The sequence below is a fragment of the Pelodiscus sinensis genome, chromosome 14, assembly GCF_052426305.1.
Source record: "Pelodiscus sinensis isolate ZL-2025 chromosome 14, ASM5242630v1, whole genome shotgun sequence".
Taxonomy (NCBI): domain Eukaryota; kingdom Metazoa; phylum Chordata; order Testudines; family Trionychidae; genus Pelodiscus; species Pelodiscus sinensis.
In genome coordinates this window covers 34,932,274-34,954,772 of record NC_143065.1, presented here as the reverse complement: position 1 = coordinate 34,954,772, position 22,499 = coordinate 34,932,274, and the positions used below count along the sequence as shown (strand labels likewise).

Genomic DNA, 22,499 nt, shown 5'->3' with positions numbered 1-22,499 from the left:
ACACTCCCCCAAAATGGGAGACAAACTCCATTAGCACTAAAGTTTGAGCCAACTCCTGGGATCCACTGTTTTGCATTGGGTTCCAAATTAGACAAATAGCATTAGCCCATCCCTCGTACATGCAGCTTGTCCAAACTCTCCCTCGGCTTTTTCATCCCTCTCCGCACACAAGCCTGTTGTCCCCTACTGCTCCCAGTCTCCTGAAAAGCAATTGGAAAAAAAATCATTTGAAATTATTGTAAAGGCAACACCGCATTATGCCTTTAAGAAATAAAATAGTCAGATGCTGGCGTATCTCCTGAGAGGAAGGGAAAGTGTCAGATCTCAGCTGGTAAATAAGATGTTACTGTGAAGCTTGTAAAGCCAAGGTTCTTTCTCCTTTGTAAAGGCTCTACCTGCAAAACATGAAGGGGGCTCAGTGACAGACACATTAAAACACCATTAAACTGTGAAATAGAACACAGTGTGAAAATAGATTTAACCTTCACAGCATATCGATCTCTACCCCGCGCCGTGCCTAAGTTCTTGGACAACTGTTTTATAATAGGTTTTACTTATTTTCCTGTTGCTATTCTGACTTCCTCAGAGGAGGGTGTTATTTCTAAAAGCTCCTGACAGCTCAGGGAAAAGCAGGCTTGTTTCTTAGCCAGGGCTCAGCTCCGGAATGTGGCTGCTGCCAGCCGCTCCATAAACAGAAGTCAGTTTTCGGAGAGTGAAGGATGACTTTGGGCAGCAGTGAGGATGGTGGGGTGGGAGGAGAATGACGATGAAGGGGAAGAGGAAAGCAGAGGTGCTCTTTGCAAGGACTTTGCTGCAAAGGACACAGGGAAGCAGACTAAGCTGAAAGGGCTTTGAAACAGACTGACAAGATTTACTTACATGCATATAGAGGTGTGTGTGTGTGTGTGTGTGTGTGTGATGTGTGTATATATATATATATAAAAAACAATAATTCACATACCCACAGTCACACATAGCCAACTGCATATTCAGACATGACATCCATTAATTTAATTTAATTTAATTAATTATTTTTTTTTTGCATGCCACTGCAATTCGTCATGCTGCTTTCTTTTCTCTTCTGTCCAGGTTCTTTGACCCTTCATTGTAGAAGCTAAGATCTCACTGGAAAAAAATTAAGCAACATGAGCTTTGACTCCCACACCTGCTTCAAATTCTTAATCTGTCTCTTTGGGCCTTAGTCTAACAATCCAAAACTCTTCAAATAACCAAGAATGTTTCCTCTTTCTCCGCAGATTTGGATGTCACCTCCTATGCCTTCCAAACTAGCCTGACCCAATACTAAGAATGGGCAAGGCACAGCAATGGCCTGTAAGAGCAGGAAAGGCTTTTAAAAGGATGATAATTAAGGTATTCTCAAGCTGTTTTTGAAGTTTTTATGGCACCCTCTCAGCCATGGACAAGGCTGAAAAATCCTGAAACCAATGAGAATTTTCAATTGACTGAGCAGAGCTATGATTTTATCCAGGGTACTTCAGGCAACTGGCCTTGGAGATGGCAGCCCAATTAAAACAAAATATTGAATAATGTTTCTATAACTTCTGTGCAGACGACATGTTGCTGCGGCATGGAAAGCAAGGTTTTAACCCACCACGCCTCTGCTGCGGAATCCCAACTCATGCCAACACAACTTTCATCACACACCCCTCCATGAAGCATCCTCTGCTACAGAAAAACTACTGCAGTGTTTGACAGGCATTGAACATTGCACTCGAGAGCTTTTAAACGTCCCTTTCCATTTCCTGTATTCCTGGGGCTGCTCTAATTTGTGCCCCCCACCAGTCCCAGGTTTGAAGGAGGCAGGAAGCTTCTCCCTCCCTTCCCCTATCACAAGATCCTGCCCACTGTGCAAGTTTTCGGTCACCCTTTGATTCGCGATGCATTTAATTAACAGTTGCCTTTTAACTGAAGCCTTCTTCAGGTGGGACAGGACACGCTGTTAACTGTGTTCCCTTTGGTAGGGCTGACAGAGGACGCAGGCACATTCTGGGTCTTCAGGGAACTGAGGGCCTAAGGGGAGGAAAACCCAACTGCTTTCATGAGATGCCAGGAGGTAAAAATTCAGGTCTCATTGAGCTTTATTTTTCTCTCATTTACAATGGGGCAAATCAGCAGTGAGTCCATTAACATCGCTGGGGTTCTGCAGGCATGGTAGGAGAAGAGAACCATTGGTTTCCAATAATAATGTGAAACACTGCAGTGAGAAAGATGCCATGATTTCAGAGACATTGAAACAAAAAACCTGGGGCAGCACATTTCAGAGCCTGGGTCAACCAACCCTAGCTTCCAGGGCTTGTGCTCCTTGGCTAAAACCCAGGGCAGACATTTGGGTTGGGGCCAGGGCTCTAAGACAGTCCCCACCTCATTGAATTTCAGAGCCTGGGCACCAGCTGTCTAGAGGGTCATTGTTAAGCCCAAAGCCCACTTGACCCAGTCTCTGAGTGCGTCTAGACTACAGGCTTTTGTCGACAGAAGTTTTGTCGACAGATACTGTCGACAAAGCTTCTGTCGACAAAGAGCGTCTAGATTACATCCAATTCTGTCGACAAAGCAAGCCGCTTTGTCGACATAACAGTGTGGACGCAAAGGACAGTGTAGATGCAATAATGCCTTCTATCGACATAACTCTGTCGACAAAAGGCGTTATTCCTCGTAGAATGAGGTTTACATATGTCGACAAAACTCAATGGCAGTGTGGACACAGGTATAGTTTTGTTGACAAAAGTCCACTTTTGTCGACAAAACCCTGTAGTCTAGACACACCCATACTGTCGACAAAACTTCTGTTGACAAAGAGCATTTACACTACATTCGGTTCTGTCGACAAAGCAAGCTGCTTTGTCGACATGGTAGTGTAGACGCAAAGGACAGTTTACATGCAATAACACCTTCTGTCGACAGAAACTCTGTCGACAGAAGGCGTTATGCCTCGTAAAATGAGGTTTACCAGCGTCGACAAAACTGCTGAGTTCTGTTGACGTTATGTCGACAGAACTCAGCGGTAGTGTAGATGCAGGTATAGTTTTGTCGACAAAAGTCCACTTTTGTCAACAAAACTCTGTAGTATAGACACACCCTGAGACCTGCCGCTGCAGGTCTTTTGTTGGCAGTGTAGACAAGCTTGCTGAGGTTCGACTCCCCACTGATCATTTGAAAACCAGAGCCTTTTGGTGCACGAGCAGGAAAATGACGATTGAGCAACTGGGGATGTTCAGCTGCTGACTGCTCCCTTGCGGGCCTCAGGCATGGTGTCATTACATGCAAATGTAGGACAGGTAGCTTTGGGCTGCTTGACAGGTGTGTGAATTCTCTCATTCTCTGGGGACAGTTGCCTTTTGCCAGCAACTGCACGGCAAATGCTTTCAGTATAAACCCAGGAGTATTCTGAGCTCCATAAACCTACCCCCTCCTCCCCACCACAGAAGTCTTGCTGGGTTTTGTGCTGTGCAAAGAATCTCCTCTATAATCAAATTAAGTTCCAGGCACTTCAGATTAAAGAAAGAGCCAGTCTTTAAAAGCCTGGGGGAGGAGGGTGACAACTGAGATTTCATGTCTAAGCTTATTCAAAAGGGCACACACATAATTGCTTCCCTCCCCTACCTTTGATTTGTTGATTGAGAATGTAAGCCTCTCAGGGCAGGGACTTGCTTTCACTGTGGATACGTCTATACTGTAGAGTTGATCCAGCGATCAGCACCCAAGTCAGTTTAATCTAGGGGTGAACAGCCACAACTGCAAAGCTTTGCTTGAGATGCCGTGTCCCCTACTGTGCTGTGCTCCCCGTGGTTTTTTTCCCCAGGGAATTGTGGGAGAACTTGTGTGTCCTGAGCGTGGGGGGCAGGGAACTGTAGAAAGGCAGCCCATTACCATGGGTAATGTAGGCACAGCCTTTGCAAAACTGCCTACCTGCCCGACCGCGGAAGACTGGGGCTGCCAGGGAGGGCTGGGCGGGGTCATAGCAACACAGCCTCAGCCCTCCACATGGCCAGGAAGGATCGGGCCAGAGGTGGGTGATGGTTGGCCCAAGGGGCAGGCCTCGGGTGGAAGGAGCACACTGGGCCAGGGGCTTGCCTTCTCCAGCTGGGCTTTCACTCCCCACCCATGAAAGGCACTGGAAGACTATCAAGCACTCATGATTTAGCATGTGACCAGCCTGAGTAAAAGCAACTACTGACCTCTGACTATGCCCCAGCTGGGCCCACAACCCCTGGATTAAAGTACTACCAACCTTAGACGAGGGGGCTCTGTTTGTGAATGAGAAGAGGGGTAGCAGCATCACTTAAGCAGAGTCCAGGTTAACTCTGCATTGAAGACAGATCTTGTGTGTTTGGCTAGTGCCTAGTATAAATCAGCTCCAATGCAGTTGGGGGGGTCTCTAGAGATGCCTACAATATAAACAAACAGTAAAAAACACTTTAGGGCAGAACAGTGATGCATATAGCCGATAGCAATGGCAAATACTGGCCATTCCCAAGTATCTGAGAGAAAACTATTGTCACTCACCCTATCATTATGCCACTCGACAATATGAAGGAAATTTCCCTTGATCACAGATGAACATTAGTGGATGCCCTGAAATGTGAGTATTCAGAAACCCTTTAATCCTGTCTTCCCAAATTCAGAGTCAAGGCAGATGTTGGAGTCAGATGGCAGATATGGATATCTCAGTCTCATGCTATTTTCAGGCATATAACTGTCTCATCACATTTTGTAGCTTACCAGTGTTGTTTAGATCATTATTAACCTGAGGTAGTGAATGCCACCAGCTAGCTATATATTTTGGGAAAGCTTTCCTCATCTGTTTTAAGTGAATTGCCTCCTAGTTTCAGGTGTCCCTTTATCCTTGTAATGCCAGAGGAAGCAAACGATACACATCTGGTCTTCTCTGCACCACTCACTGACCTACATTCATAGCATGGGCATCGAAGTCAACACTGAATATGTTTGCTGCATTATGCACTAGTTCTTTAATACACCTAATTCCTCACTCAGCTGTTTAGTGCCCTCCACACACTGGGAAAACCTCCCACACAGTTGCCAATATTAATGTCTCGCCCTCCTTCCTCACACAACAGCAGATTAAAAACCTCCCCAAAATGCATTTCCTCCACTGTCAAGTTGCTGAGGTCTCCAGTTACCCTTGTGAGGTAGCTCACAACCCTTCAGTTTAGACTCAGCTACATTATTTCTCCCTGATGCCTTTTGCCATTATTGATCCCCCTTGTAGAGGGTTAACAAATACCAGGCATGGGCCACACCTCCAATGCAATCTTCCTACTGACTTCAGTGGACTTTAGATTAGGCCCATTAAGAACAAAACTTGCCAGCTTTCTCTTCCTTTGCATGCTGAGAACTGTTTATCCCCACAGTGACTTGTACACTGTTCAAATCAATACTTTTACCCCCAGGCTACCAAGGAAGCAAGGATCTCCTTGGCCACCAAAATACCAATAGGAAAGGTATTTTTTCATATTGTTGGATGTTCGAAGGAGATTGCTATTGATCTAAGGACTTAGTGCTAAGGGAAGGTTTCTCCCTTGTTTCACCTTGATCCCCAAAGTGGTCCTTGGAAAATGGGCCCAATGGCCACTATCACACCCTGCTGATTAGGCTGATTCAGGGTTTTAAGTTCTACTTTCTACTTCTGGGACTGCAAGCCTCCCATAGTCTCATCTGATCTTGCAGCCTGCCCCCCACCCTCTTCCACCTTCACAATCAGACCCTCTGGTGTCAGGAGAACATCATAGGGAACGATGGGCTCTATGCTGGGGTGGCACCAACTGCTTTCTTTATAGTAGGGGCATGTGTTAGGCATGTGCCAGATCTACTGGTCGTGGGGCATAGGGACATCAGATGTTTCATCTGCTCCCTACACTACACCACCGTCTAAGGGATGTCCTGCTCCACCAGCCTACATGGGCTCCCATAGAGGTGATTATTCTGTGGGATTTTGCTAAAGTCATGGTTCTGGGTGTACTCACACAAGAGCCTCTCTGGCCAGCTTGCAACACACACACTGCAGGGAGAACATTTTCAAATATCAGGGAAAACTGAGCTGGAGCAAGATGTGGAGGTGGAGAAGTCCGTGTGGAAAGAGATGAGAGAAATGCTGAGTGAGTGTATACAAAATAGCAGGTAATTTGTGGTCCACAGAGACCAAGTCAGGACACTGAGGAGGCTGAAAGACCAGAAGTAGAGGACATGGAATTGTGGGAATGATGCTGATGGACTAGGTTGACTCAAGGGCAATTCACCACATCGTGGCTACATCCACACCACAGAGTAGGAGGGGAGAGAGGTGGTCACCCACCACCCTAGGTGCACTTATGGGACTTCTACACACCCCTGAATATATATCGAAGAGCTTTGAGCATGAACTATAGAGGGGTAAAGTCAAGAACCTGAAAGCAAGAACCTGCAACTCAATATGTGGCAAGCTGGAATGTACATAGACTCTTTGCGTTTGTATGCAATGGGGCCCTGTATGTAGCTGGGGTACTCAAAGCAAAACTGTAACACAAATACATCAACATCACTAGCTGAAGTCCATCAGAGTGCCCACAAATGCATAATGTTTCAGTCTGATGAACATTTACCGCTATTTTGAACCAGCTGTTAGGCATGACTATAGAAAGGATGGCACAAGTGGTGAGGTGTTGCCACAGCTGACATGCTATTCAAAATCCCTGAACGGAAGCATCAGGGCATCAAGGCAGAGTTAAAAACAAGCCCATTGAAAATGAATTAACAATTAAAAATGTATTGAAAGTGGAAAGAAAAAGAGAAATCATTCCTAATTAATTCTGGTGCCCTGCACGACCCCAGACTATTTGTAATCCTACAGGGAACATCTTTATTGATCTGGGGGACGCTGCAGCAGACTTCTGATGCTTATCTCAGCATAAAAATAGGCTCTTGTGATGAGCAGTGATTTAATTACATGACAATCACTGTTAACAATGCATAGCGAATACCAAAAATATGCAGAGCAAGAATGGCAGTGATAAATGCAAGTGGATGGCATTGACTTTCAGTAAAGTCGTCTATTACTAGGGATGGAGGGAGATTGCACATGTATTTTTCTCTTCTCTTACAGCAGTGATCTGCTGTGCAGTTCGAGTGGCTCTCTCAAAGGGTCCAAAATATACAGGAGACGGGGGTGGGAATAAATAATCATGATCAAAGCAACGGTTAGCACATAAGGCGGTGGAACTTAAAATCATAGAAGTGGAAGGGACCTCGACAGGTCATTAAGTCCAGTCCCCTGCCTCATCTCAGGACCATCTAGATCATCCCTGGTGTTTATCTAACTTGCTCTTAAATATCTCCAATGATGGAGATTCCACAACCTCCCTAGGCAATTTATTCCAGTTCTTAACCACCCGAACAGGAAGTTTTTCCTATTGCCCAATCTAAACCTCTCTTGCTGCATTTTAAGCCCATTGCTTCAGAAATTGAGAACATTTTTTCTCCCACCTCTGGGAGAATACCATTCTAAGTATTGGAAAGCTACTATTGTGTAACCTCTCAGTCTTCTCTTTTCCAAACAAACCCAGTTCTTTCAGTTTGTTTTTTAGGTCTTTCATCATTTTTGTTGTTCTCTGGAGTCTCTCCAATTTGTCCATATCTTTCCTGAAACGTGGTGCTCAGAACTGGGCACAATACTTCAGTTGCAGCCTAATCAGTGCAGAGTAGAGAGGAAGACTGACTCCTTGTGTCTTGCTCACAACACAACACTCCTGTTACTGCATCCCAGAATGATTAGTTTGTTTTTTCGCTCAACAGTATTACTGCTGAATCATATTTAGTTTGTGGAGTACTTTGCATTTGTCCTTGTTGAACTATTTACCTCAGACCCTATTTACCTCAGACCTTTTCTCCAGTTTGTCCAGATCATTTTGAAATACAGCCCTATCCTCCAAAGCACTTTCAACCCCTCCTGGCAGTTGTTTTGAATGAGGGAAGTTGCACTATTTGCACTGTACATCTCCACTAAGAAATGAAGAGAAATATTTGGGAGAGGGTGTTAGGAAATCAGGGAATGTGTGGTTGTGGCACACACCGATTTGTTCCCTTAGAAGAAGTTGCCCCACATGGCACGGGGATAAGAAAGTTGAGCCAAATACCATCTGCAACCTACAGAAGGTGGACTTGAACATGGCAACAATGGATTGCTCATGGGTATTTTTTCTGTAAGTCTGGGTTATTGAGTTCTACTCAGTGTAGTTTTAAGTAATCCATTCAAAGGGCCAGATCTTGAGCTGATGTAAACGGGCTGTAACATTGTAACTGAAAAGCCCCTTTCCATTGACACCAGAAGAAGATCTGGTCCAAACGGTTTAATAGTGACCGAAACATGAATGCAACATCTACTTCCCAATTGTAAGAGGAGGTTTGGCATTCAGACCCTTTGAATGAAATACCAAGCTATTTACTATGAGCTTGTCTCTTTTCCTGTCCCTGCACTCACCCAAGTGTGTGGAGGCTCACACTGGGAAATTTACCTCATCTGCTCAGCTACTCAAAAAGTCATCACTAGAATTTGGGATGGGAAAAGGAACTTCTACATTTAGGCTATGTCTACATTCGTGGCTTCTTGCATGAGAAATATGCAAATGAGGCTAAGTGGAATATCGCTGAGCCTCATTTGCATACCTAATGAGATGTCATTTTTGCAAGAGGCTCTTGGGCCAGAAGGAGCTGTCTACACTGCCTCTTCTTGCACAAGAAAAACCCTCTTGTGCAATGCCATTATTGCTCAAGAAAAATGCTCTTGTGCAATGCCATTATTCCTGAAAATAATCGGTGTAGTGGCATTGCGCAAAAGGGTTTTTCTTGCGCAAGAAGGAGCAGCGTAGATAACTCCTTCTGGTACAAGAGCCTCTTTTGCAAAAATGGTGGCTTCTTAGGTATGCAAATGAGGCTCGACAATATTCCACGTTTAGCCTCATTTGCATATTTCTGACAAGAAGCCACGAGTGTAGACATAGCCTAAGGGTCCCCAACATACTGTGAGTCACTTTTCTATTTCCATCAAAATCTGTATTATTTGAATGTATTCATCATCTTTATTTTCATCACTCTATAGACTGGGGGCTGTTCCAACACATGGGAGCCATTCCATCCGATGGTGATTGCACGTGTGTAGGAATAACCTGTCCGTGCCTTCTGTTCCCCATTCACTGGGTTCCCCAATGCAAGGCTAGGGTCTAGCTAGGAGGTTTGAGGGCACCTTTGCACTGGCACAAGGAAGCTGAGGGTCAGAACCATGATTCTAGTTAAGTCAGCAGATGTTCCATCAAACTCTCTCCTCCCTTCTTTTAATTAGGTATCCGCTAATTTAATCCTGCTAGATGTTCACTCCAATCCAATACTGAGCCCAATGGGCAACATCTTATCAGAGTAAAAAAAAAAAAATCAAATAAAAAAAACCTCCAGTCCATTGGTCACCTGCACTCAGAATTTCAACTCACACTTCCAGTTTTTAATTGCATAAATACTACTGTGACATCACCAGTATCCATAGCTCCTTCTTGCCTGAGAATAGAGCTTTCAGGATTAAATATATTAAGGTAGCACAAATAATGTATCTTAAACGCACGAACGCTTTCTAAATCCTCGTTAACACTGCATTCTTTTAAACCAGTATATGGGGGGAAATAGCTGATTAAAAGTGGTGAAAGCCCATATTGGTACACATGAAATGAACCATTAGTCAACTGGTTTGGATATGTACATGTGAAATAAAAAGTCTTTTCCCCCCTCACATTATATTCCCTTGGCACTGTAAGATTTTGGTTGTTGCAGGGTTGGCTTCCCCACAATAAATCACCTGAGAGAACCTCAACCCAGAAATGATGGCGTTTCAGCTGGCTTAACTCTTCCCAATTTGAGAGCGATTAAAACACTCCATCTGCAACCCACCAGATTAACAATCGTTTGTAGTATCTCAGCCTCCCTCTGAGTTGCTAACTTTATGGATTCTAAAGAGCAGATACTCTTATCGTGTTACTGTGTGATTTGAAGGGGTGGATGCACTAAGGCACTGACACATGCAGCTTTACAGATAAAATGCAAGTCCAATATTAAGTCAGAAGAGGATTCACTTCTAAAATATGCCATAGTCTCTAAAGCCAAAGTGAACATTTCTCAGTCTATTAACTTAAAGGGCTGAGAATCTAAAGGTTGGAGTTTGGTTAAGAGGCATTTTGTGAATCTTATTTAAAAACAAACAAAAACAACAAATCCTCCAAATTCATCCCCTGTGAAATTCTATCTATGTAGGGGGAAGTCAATGTCAGTTCTGCATGTGAAAGTGCTTGAAAGATCAGGGTCTCAAAAAAAAAAAAAAAAAAAAAAAAAAAAGGTGATTGATTTAGAACAATAGTAAATCTTTCTCCTCTAGACTGTTCAGGCTATTAACAACTACCATTAGCTCTGGTTGGTAGTAGACCGGTACTGTCTGTTCATTTCTGGCCTATTATGAGGTGAGTTAGTGGATTTCAGTCTCATTTCTGGTGGAGAAGTGCCTATATTGTCTGACCTGTCATCACAATAGCTACTCAGCTCAGGTTGAAGAGGACACCAGTGTAGGAGCCTGATCTGACCCCTGTTCTGTACAGGTGGTCAGAGTTAAAAAACACTGATGAAGAAATGAGGAGAAAACTTGACTAGGGCTTGACAAGGCTGTTTTTAGGATTTAGAATTTCAGTGTTATTAAAGTGCAGCACTGTCAAGCAAGCATAAAAAACTCCTTAGAAGAAAAGTAAAAAATGGAATTAAGGAAAGGGAATGAACAATAGCAGGACAATTAAGGTAAGTCGTTACTTTTCCTCTAAGATATATTTGAGCTCTCTCTCTGAGGTATTTTAACAGGGGATGGAACACACACTGTATTAGTGTTTTAAAAATGTGTCAAATGCTAAAAATAAAATATTTTATAAGCATCAAGAAAATGCATGTTACTAAAAGTCTGCATTACCTGAATTACAAACCAGCAGCCATGTAAGGGGACACCATTATCTTGAAATCTAGAAATAAAATTTTAATGCATCATTGCTATTGATTAAAAGAAAACCTGAAAACTTCCCATAATTTTATCTTCTACTTCTTGGGTTTGTGAGCGCGTCAATCCCTTAGTACAGTTAGGCACTGATCAACATTGCCAGTCCCCTGTGAATCCAGGTGTAGGATCAAAGCCTTAGTCATTTCCTTTTTAGCTGAAAAGACTCTTTACAAACAGCATCCTTTAATTCCCTCCCCAACCTTCACCCCCTCCAAATCCCCAAGATAGAAAATCCTTTAAATAGTATATCAAAAACAATTTTTAAACCAATTTGTTGAAAAAAAATAATGAATTGGATTGTGTCCCTTTACAAATGCAAAAGAGACACAATGGGTTGATTTTAAAAAAACAACCACCACCCCAACAATGGTTTCTAACAGATCATTTTGTATGTCATGAGTTAAAAAAGCAGCCCCCTCAAACCAAACAACCCAATCACCCCTTACAGGTCTCAACTTTCATAATGCCCTACCACTCTGCCATGGAACTGCTTAAGGTTAAAATAAAAGCATGGCAAATACCTGCCCCTCAGCTTCTCCCTTCCCACCAAAGAAATCTGTCAATATTTGTTTCACACTTAAAATTAATGCTCTTTATTCCGAGTTAACAAGCTTTATTTGCCTGGTTTCCAGGTTTAGTGTTTTAATGGTAGAACTTAACCAATACAAATGTTCAAGGAAAATGGACTTTAGGTGCATTTACAAAACCCAACTTTTTAGAAGCAGCTAGTGTTTGGCTGAACGTATGCAGAAATATTTGACTCCTGGGTACCCATCAGATCTGATATTTGCACAACTGTCCATGAAGTGTATATGTACACGTGTGCACTGCTTCCAACTCCTCTCTAGTTTGGACTCAAAGTCAGGTTTGTGTTTTTGAATGCATTATGACAGGAAGGGTACGTCTACACAGTATTTCAAATGTGTCCGCTATTTTGAGATCGATCTCAAAATAGCAGCCCCGCTATTTCAGCATCCCTGTAACTCTCTTTCCACAAGGGTAAGGAATGTCTCGAAATAGCACGTTATGTTGAAACTTGGTGATGTGTAGACGCGCCAAATTTTAAAATACGCTATTTTAAAATTCAATCAAAATAAGATACACCATTTGAGCATCTTATTTTGAGTTTAGGGTGCTGTGTAGACGCATCCTACGAGAGTTTGGGATGTGAATACTATTATATGTGTATTGGTATTTCTATTATATCAACACCTTCCAATAGCAAATGAACAATACAGCACCTATACCAACTGTGACTTGAGTGTGATTTTTAAAACAAAAACATACCCCACCCTTCTGGATCAAGTGAAAAGTAGTGAGGTTGAAGATTGGTCATTTGAATGTGGAACAATTAATCATCCAAGGCTAGCTCCTGTAAGTGAAGACTAGAGAACTCCATAAGTCAAGGGGAAGAAACCCTCCAAACCTGTGGATGATCTGAGTTCCAGAGATCAATCCTGCAGACGATAGGATATTTGTTTGGATTTGTGCAGATGACTATTTCCTCCCCATCAGTCTGTTTCCCATGGCAGCATGGCTTCCATTACAAATCCCTATTCATTGCTCTTATTGTTAGACTGAACTTCCTTCCTGTCAAGACATGTACTTATATACTGTGCTTACTTTATATGGTCAAATGTTAAGTATTGTACCACGGTAAATGTTCTACATTGAACTGGAAATATATATTCTGATTAGATTAATTAAAAACAAAGCAACTTAAAATCAAGTGTTTATTGCACTTCAAATATTTACCATAACAAATAGCACATTGCAATACATGTGGGAAGTGGAACATAGCAAAACTCTCACTTTTGGGTGTCTCCAGCATAATAGACTAATACAAAATAGTCTGGAATTTGGCACACTTACAATTTTAAAAAAATAGACATTACCCTGTCTCCTGAACAGAAATCAGTTAATCTAAAATATTCTATAGAAAAAAATATTAAAATATTGGTCCCGCCTTCTAAACAAATAAGATATGCTTGCTGCTTTGGAATGTTTTCATTCAAATGAATGGACAGATCTCACATTTGTGTTCAAAATCTCAGAGTTTTGTCCTTCCAAATAATAGGCTATAGTATGATAAACTAGATGGTAGTTTAGATGGAGACAATGAGGCATTGTTTACACAGAAGACTGAGTAACTGGTTTAAAAAAAGGGGGTCGGTGGATATCTACTGTATGAACAAATAGATTTACTGGAGCTTTTATAATTTCTACAAGGCTCTTTCCAACCAGCTTCATTAACTTGAAGTAAATCAAATCATGCAGAGATCTGACTCAGCCAGAAAGACATGCCGGGAAAGATACAAAATGAAAAAGACCAGACACAAAATGATAAGCTTTAGAATTTTTGGCATTTTTCATAAACATTTTCCTTGAAGATTTTTAAACTGCATTCTAAATGTCTGCGCATGTGTATGTGAGATACACTCACAAAATACACACACACACACATATATATATATATAAATTCATATACATATATATACACATATACACTATTTATGTATGTGTACCTCTGTACAAAACACACATTTCCTTTTGAAATGAGGGGTCATTTATTTTCTACTCTTACATATATACCTACAACATGATATCTCAGTGAAACACCTTGTTTATAAAATTAAATCTTACATGAAGAAAATTCCTCTCCCTCAATTAAGGCACTGTAAACATTGTTAAAAATACTTTGAAAAATAAACTATTAGGAAATTACTGAATGAGTAATAATTCATTAGCTATCACTATTACATTCCTTATTCAGTGCTGGACACCATAATATAACTGTTCAAGACAGAGCTGCCAATAAAGGTAGGCAGGAAATCCTCAGGCCTATATTTATAGACATTGATTAATCAGTTTATTTCTAAATAGTGCATTTTCAAGTCCTCTGTATCCTGTGGTTCCCTAATTTCTTTACTATGGTTTCCTTTAATTTCTTTTTCAAGAGGCTTAGGTTCTAGTCAAGTCAGCACCAGCTGAAGTTATTTAGCAGCACAAGTTTCCTTGAAAGTCAGTGGAATTTGTGCTCTTATTTCCTCTCTGTCGGCAGAGGGATGTAAATTAGACGTTTTGAAAGTGCAAATGAAGTGGGGATTTAAATATTTCATGTTTCATTTGCATAATCGCGTCATAGCGCTGTTTCGAACAAGCGCCATTTCGAAACTGAAACCTCGGTTTAGATGCGGTTTTTTCAACAATGGGGTGCTTTTTCGAAAGATCCTGTATTCAAGGATTACAAAGCACCCAGTTGTTGGAAAAAAATCACGTCTAAACTACGGTTTCAGTTTCGAAATAATGCTTGTTCGAAACAGCGCCATGACACGATTATGGGGATATTTAAAACCCCGCTTCATTTGCATTTTTGAAATATCTAATTTACATCCCTCTGCCGACAGAGGGGTGTAGTTTAGACATAGCCTCAGTTTTCCCCATCTGTGAAATGGGTAACAATGGATACCCAACTTTGTAATACATGGAGTTCTGTGGATAGGAAATATAAGGACTTGCATTAGGGGGAGAACTGAAATTTTCTCAGGGACCACATCCCCTACTAAAACACCAGTTCTTCATGGCTTGGTTCTCTTATCTCTTCAGTCTGTGAACCACCAGGAAAAACTCCACAGAACGTTGATGGTCGATGAACCACAAGTTTGAGAACAATTACAGTAACGCAACATATTCACAACTACTGCTTTAGGCATAGTGCTCTTCTCCTGCCCAAGCACTTTCATCTTTAAGGCTATAAAGTGTTTTTCTTCAAGAGGTGTAGTGTTGACATCTCCAGATTTAGACAAAAGCAACAGTTATGCCAAAAACCTTAATGAGATTGAATTATCAATAGCAAGTCAGAAATATGGTATTTTCAGGTCTGAGGATTCTCTTAACCCTTCAACAACAAGAGATCTTGGTTTTTCCATTGCCAGCAATGGACCTTATGCCAGACAATTCTGGCATCAAGGATTTAATAGCAGTTTTAAAAAAAATAAGTGCTAGATGAAGTGTTGAGATACTATGGGAGCTTCTAACTGTTTCTGGTAATTATAATAAAAAAACTTTTCAAAATAGACACTGCTTGAACAGAAGCAGGGTATCAGACTTGTTAATTCAGAGTTTAAACGCTTCTACATGCTGTGATTTAACAGACAAGAATAGCTGTCATATTGTAAAGTAAATCTTTTGGATATGTTAAAAATGAAGTCAGAGCATCTCCTCACATCAGCTTCACTGATCTGCTATGTGAAGCAGAATTATATCTTGCTACATACAAAGAGGAAGAGCTGCAATGTTCAGTCTTACCCTAATAACTGAAGTAAACACACATTTGTGCTCTTCTCTACCCACTCATTTGTCCATGCATTCCACTTGGCTCTGGTTGGGCTAGACCCCTGTGCCAAAAGGAAAGCCTTTTCAGGATAGGTGTACATCAGAAAATAGATGTTTTCCAGAAGAACCATCCTGGGCCCATGGCTATTATAAGAATGTTGATCTTAACTGAAAAAAGGGTGTGGGGAGAAAAAAATTTGTGTTTCCATGTGAGTGTATGGAGGGGGATGTTGCATTCCAAAATCTGTCTGCATCCTATAGAGCACTCCATTTCTTCCTGAGGGAACTGGAGTTGCTGTATGGTTTCAATTCAGCATGCTGCACCTGTAAAAACAAATAGACATGACGTTTGCAGTTAGGTAACTCTAGCCCACTACAGTGTGTGTTAATGGCTCCCTAAGGAAAAACCAAGGGAAACTAAGGAAGGTTCAAAAGTAATGAATCATTTTCTAAACACAGGAACATGGGGGATTAATTGCAGGAAGGATTTGAGAAGTCATGCATCATTTCTTGAAACCAAAATATTAAAAGCAGATTGTTCTAATGAGATGCACGGGGCACTACCTGATCTCTGCAATGCCAAAATGGACTTTTTTTTATTGTATTAACCTAGAAGTCTAATAAGACTCTCTTGGGAATGATAAAGCAAGTGGGTCCCAATATTTGGTAAGGTCAGAGTGGTCTTAAAAACTGTATACAGACATGCTTAATCATTTTAAAGAGGAACAATATTTTCCCCAATAAAAAGATTTCTCCCTCCTTCCCCACAATTTCATTCACGACACAATGGTTAAAACATCCGTGATAAATCTAGATGTAGTATAATTTCCATTCATAAACTACCTGCTGCATAACTGAAAAGTGTCCCCATTGAAATTATAAGAATCTTGCAAAGAATATGCTGCCTATTCCATACTTCTTGTCCAGGCCATGTGCTACTAGCATACAGTAACATGCTATGATATTAAGGGTATTTTCTAATTCATAGGTCTCTAGCAAAATGAAACGAAGGTGCTTTAGCAACATGTTATGTGGAGCAGGCAGATATGGCTTTGATATTGCCTGGGGCCAGCTTTAATTAGATTTTTGTATCAGATGCCAAATGAATTCACTATTTAGTATTTATTTAGTATTTATGGCAAAGCTCCCCTAAGAAAGTAGATCCCTTCATATATGTTTTACCAACGCTTCCTCATAGAAAATAGCATCAGACCATCCTTAAAGAGTTCAATCAAACAGAAACCATTCAGGGAAATGTTATTAATGTAAATCTTAAATAGAACACAAACAGAAAAAGCAGCTTATCTTTAACTATAAACATTAAAAGGACAACTGCAAAACATCTCTGCAAATCCAATGCATTCTATAACAGCAACAAAAATACAAATACACTTAAGCTTACTGTCTCTATGATTATTTCTGTTTAGCTGTTTTTGCAATCTAGAGAGATATTTTTGTCTAGCTATAGCATTGGCAACAACCAATCTGGAGATCTCTTGAAACAAATGTCAATGAAAACCTTTTCCAACTTTGTTTCTACTGGCTGCATTGACACCGCATGGAAACTATCATTTTCCAATCTTCAGCAGAGTAAAATCACTATGGGCTAGACTGTGATCCCCTTATGTGCAGTGAGCAGCACCTTACTCTGCAAGTACTGTTGCCTGAGGAGTAAAAAGCTATTTCACTGTGATTTAGGCTGGCAGAATCAGGGTCCTAGGTCATAAGATTCTGGCTGATCATAAAGGATTGTTTCTTTTGTTTTACTTTGTGCGATTTGCCACCCAGTAAGACTATTTTCCTTCTGCCGAGAGAAATAAATAGATCTCGACATTCTAAAAGACCCACTGTTCAGATAATTTGCAGCCAGCTGGACAAGATTATTGAACACAGAGACATGACTGAAGTGGGGGAGGGTGACCCTGGATAGACTGAACGTTATAATTCCATGCAAGTGGAAGATCAATCTTCTTGATCACACGTTATTTTATACAGATCTCCAGTTTGTATAATAAAAAGTGAGTGTAGCATTGTCCAAGGAAATCTTAAGTTTCAGGTGGGACGGAAAGAAGAAATTAGAATGGCAGATGGCCTAAGGCAGATCACAAGAAACACAAAATCATGGAATACCTCCCTCACTCCTGTTTGAGAAGATGAGGGATTCAGTAAACCTCTTTGGATGATTCTCTCTGTCGCTCAGGCTATGTCTACACTGAGGGTTTTTTGCGGAAGAGAAAATGCAAATGGAGCGCTCATTTGAGTCTCTCACGCTCTCATTTACATATCTTCCTTCGATCCTTTTTGCAGAAGAGGTTTTTGAGATAAAAAGCCTTGTGTAGATGGGGCCATTTAGGGTACGTCTAGACTACATGCCTCTGGCGACAGAGGCATGTAGATTAGACTACCAGGCATAGGAAAATGAAGCGGTGATTTAAATAATCTCCGCTTCATTTAAATTTACATGGCTGCCGCGCTGAGCCAATCAGCTGTTTGTTGGCTCAGCATGGTAGTCTGGACGCTCCGCAGTCGACATCAAAGGCATTTGTCGACATCCCAGGTAAACCTCATCCCAGGAGGCATACCTGGGAGGTTGACAAATGCCTTTGATGTCGACCCCCGCGCGTCCAGACTACCGTTCTAAGCCGACAAACAGCTGATCGGCTCAGCACGGCAGCCATGTAAATTTAAATGAAGCGGCAGTTATTTAAATCGCCGTTTCATTTTCCTATGCCTGGTAGTCTAATCTACATGCCTCTGGCGACAGAGGCATGTAGTCTAGACATACCCTTCTTGGGAAAAAAAAAACCCTTTTGTGCAAGAGCCTGCAAACCTCATTTTTTGAGGAATAAAGGGCTCTTGCACAAAAGGGTTTTTTCCCCGACAAATAGCCCCATCTACACAGGGCTTTTTATTGGAAAAACCTCTTCCACAAAAAGGATGGGAAGATATGCAAACGAGAGCACAAGATATGCAAATGAGTGCCCCATTTGCATTTCCTCTTCCGCAAAACACCCACAGTGTAGACGTAGCCTCAGAGACACTGTATCCTCCTGCCCTCCATACAAACATCAGAGCAAAAAGGTGAAAAAAACCTTATAGCTCAGTAACCATGCAGTGTTATTTCCAGGTCATATTTAAGTAGCTCTTTTCAGGATAGTTTATTCTTCAATCATCTTATGCTTCCAACAAAGTTTTTCAGCTCCCCTCTTGCTCACATTCATTGCCCCAGTTATGGATTTCCCTGATGCCTTATCTCTGTTACTCAAAATGCTTCAGCATTGTATTCCACAAGGACAGCGCTGGCAGCGCTTCATGAGCCTTGATGCCCCTGTTGGTGGCGGTCATTCATTACTTACTTTTTGAACATCAGATGGTACTCTGGAGAGGAAATCCAGTAACTCATTATTGTCTATGGAATAGGGATTTCTAAGCTTCTTAGTAAATTTATTAATGCCTGAAAAAAAACAAAAAAAATACAAACCCGATTTATTTATTTATTTATTTATAATTGCTCAGGTGGAGGGAGGGGCAGGAATTCACAAGTAAAAATTAGTGTGAAAACAATGACTAGACTTCAAGTCAGGCACATGTTGCTGTCATGTGGAATCATTCACGATTGCCTCTTGGAAGGAAGGAGGGAAAGGGAGTTATTATAGAAAAGTCTCTGCTTTACTTGGGTGGTGAAAATCCCATTACCACACCAGCGGAGACACAGTAGCTGCAAAAACGGAGATTCTGGAACCCATAGGCTTTTTTCTGTTTTTTAGTGGGGGGAGGGGGAAGAGGGAGCAGAGAAATAGCCCATTCTGCTCTGAAATACAGAATCCCAGCTGGACACAGGCTTCCGTGAGACCCAATGTGGTCCTCTCGTGAAACTTGGGGGGAAATGCTGGAGGATGAGGAGAAAAATGGGACAGAGGACAATTTTGGTTTTTTGTTTTCCTCTGTTTAATTTGAAAAAGCAAGCTACTGAAATCTTTGAAATCTATTCCCCACCCTCTCCCAGCATGTTTCAGAGCTTTTTGATCCTTTCATTGCAGAGCCAGATTTGACATGTTCATTGTACTTTGATGCTGTGGGAAACTGTGAAAACTTATTAGGATTTTATTTTTTGAGCTTACTACGGTTGATAACTTGAATTATGAACCACCACCATAGTCACTCCGAGTGTATGGTTATACTGCGAGTTTTTCCAGAAAAACTACACTTACGTCCACACTGCAATTGCGTTTTCGACAGAACATTGAAAGAACGCAGGGGTTTTACCAACAGAGGTAAACCTCTTTCTGAGGAGGAAGCCTTTTTCCGAAAGAGCTCTTTCAGAAGAAGGCGGGTGTAGATGAAAAAGGCGGGGAAGAGGGTTTTTTTTTCCAAAAGAAGAGGCCTCCAGGAAAAAGCACACGTGCCTTGATGGCCACTCCATCCACAGGAATCAGAACTTAAATGCGAGATAGTGGCTAATGAATGTGGACGCTCTCTTTCGAAAAAGCACATTGCTTTTTTGTTGTGCTTTTGCAGTGCAGATGCTCTCTTTTGAAAGAAGTGTTCCCAGAAGCTCTCTTCTGGAAAAGCTTCTTCCGAAAGAAGCCTACAGTCTAGACATAGCCCTACTTTGCTCTGCAGAAATAGCCAAACTGTAGATTGTCCGGTCAGTGGAACCAGGGCTCATCAGGAGAGCAGGGCAGACAATAGTTTTCTGATCCCATAAAAAAGGTCCGATATAAATTTTTTTCCTGGCCCAAATCAGGCCAAACAGTTAAAAATCTCAAAAATGTCTGTTAACCAAGAACATTAAATACATTTAATTTGGGTTGCTTTAAATATTTTGTTTTGAGAATTCCACAACATTTTGTTTTTGCCATTATTTACTGTCCTTGAATTATCTTACCTTCCACAACAAAAAGTTACTTCTACTCAGAAAATCAGAATTTTTTGTTTGGAAGAGGATAATAATAAATACCTCTCCCCACCCCTGCCAAAAAAAAAAAAAAGAGAGACCCTTCTCAATGAACTGTTTAGGTCTCGAAGAAATGGCATTTTCTGACTAGATCTACTCATGGGGGTAGAAGTGGAGGTCGTGAAGGCATGTTTTACAGTTTTAACTCAGGCCAGGTCTACACTAGATCCAGCAGCTTGGCTTAAGGTACACAATTGCAGCTACTAAGAATACTTTAAGCTGAGTTTGGCGGCATCCCCATAGCCGGAGGTGAATGAGAGCCAACATTGGCTTCCCTTATTCCTGGCAAGAGCAGGAGTACTGGACACTGGTGGAGGCAACCTCTGAATTCGATTTAGCAAGTCTTAACTAGACTTGCTAAATCGAATTCTGGAAGATCAATTGCAGCAGCGTCGCTCTTCCATTTAGTGTGGACAAGACCTAACAGGTATCCAAGGGAATCTTGAGCCAGCCTATTTTCTGAGCAACGACATGAGCAAGGCCCAGGATTGGGATTCAGAGATGTGGGCTCTATTCTCTGCTCAGCCATTGTCAGTTTTGACAAGGCACTCAACTTCTCTTTGCCTCAGTTTCTCCATTTGGATATAAGCATTTGTAATATGGCTTATCCTCCTGACTAGCAAGCTTTTTAGATGGAAGGCAGAAATGTGCCACAGCAGAGCTGAATACTATTAAGAAAAAGGACAGCAAACAATAATGCATCTTGAAAATTAGGGTATTGGTATCCTATCAGCAAAGAAAGAGGTCAAAAGTGCCTAATCTAATCACAACCCAAGCTAAAACTTCGCAGCAATTTCTCTGCATATGGTTTCAAATCCAGTGACTTCTATTCTCTCCCTCCCTTGTGCTCACTCTCTCTCTCTCAAATGTACCTGCTTCACATATGAATGCAGCTTTTAAGCTATATTCTTGCAGCAAAATGCCAACACAATTTTCTGTGTACCTGATTTTTAAAAACAGAAAATACCATAAGGTCTTTTGAGGCCTTGCCACAGGGTAGTTGTTTAACATGTATCATATTTGAAGGGCCTGTCAGTCTAGATGATGTTGACTGGACGTATAGCCGTGGTGTACTCTGGATGTCTTCCACATTGAGGCAGAAACATATTGTTACTGAACTTTTACCTCACAGTAATCTCCTCTCACTCCCACTCTCCTTTTTATTCGCACTTTTGTGGAATTTAATCATTTATGTTATTGTTTTTCTCCCAGCTCCAGCTTTTGACATATCATCCACTCACCCTCCTCATCTCCATTTCCTAATGTAATAGTGACGTTAGTGGACGCTTCAGCACTATAAAATTAATCAGGGCTGACCACTGTCCAGAAGCATACAGTAACATTGATGGGGTGACCTTGCAAAGTTGTTCAATGAGGCTACCCTGCCCTCTGGTTTTTGTTCGCTTGCTCCAGATTTAGCATTTTAAATAACCAAAGAAACTGATGAAGGGTGACAAAAACATTCTGAGAAAAAAAAATGACCTGTCTCTTATTACCAAGATACATAAAGAGTCTGATTTTCAGATTGAGCTCATTTGTGCAGACATAAGTCTGCACACAATGGGGTTTTTCCTAAAAAATTATATTCCCTAGTTCCAAATCAGACACAAAAGCTGCAGACCCATTGAAAATCAGGCCTGTAATTTGTGCCTGGCTTCTTTATAATGGGCAGTGAGAACAGGACACGACACAGAACACTGAACATCAGCTCAAATACACCACTAAAGGAAGGAGCAGCAAAACACAATCACAATATATTATTATTTTAAATGCTGCATTGTGAGTAGGGATGTAAAAGGTTAACCAGTAAGTTTCACCCTTAATGAGTGAGGCTTACCGGTTTTGGTTAACCAATAGGGGCTGGGCAACTCCCCGCCTGAGCCATGCAGAAGGCTGCTCCAGCCTCGTAGGACCCACCCCCAAGCAGGGGCTGCTCCGGCTGGCTAGAGTAGCCGCTCTCCATGGTGGGCCCAGCCTGGTCCCTCCCACAGGTTACATGCTGCCTCCCTTTAAGCAGGGCTGGCAGGGGTTGCTGGTTCCATACCCCGAGAGGCATCTTCACTGCAGTAGCAAAGCCTCCTCTCCAGAATTGGAGTCAGCAGCTCCTGCTGGCCCTGCTCC

At 41.6% G+C, this 22,499-nt stretch overlaps 1 protein-coding gene across 5 annotated transcripts in view; it reads right to left on the bottom strand.

Annotated features, from left to right (window-relative positions):
- Positions 1-12,801: 12,801 nt before the first annotated feature.
- The window catches only part of MCTP2 (multiple C2 and transmembrane domain containing 2), a 184,733-nt gene continuing 175,035 nt past the window's right edge, over positions 12,802-22,499 (bottom strand). For all 5 annotated transcript variants that reach the window (XM_014575411.4, XM_014575410.4, XM_025186568.3 and 2 more), the window contains 2 exons: positions 18,778-18,875; positions 12,802-15,745 (listed from right to left, as the gene is read on the bottom strand). In XM_014575411.4, coding sequence (XP_014430897.3) covers positions 15,677-15,745; positions 18,778-18,875 — 167 coding nt within the window. In that variant the 3' untranslated portion in view covers positions 12,802-15,676. The remainder of the gene's footprint in view (positions 15,746-18,777; positions 18,876-22,499) is intronic.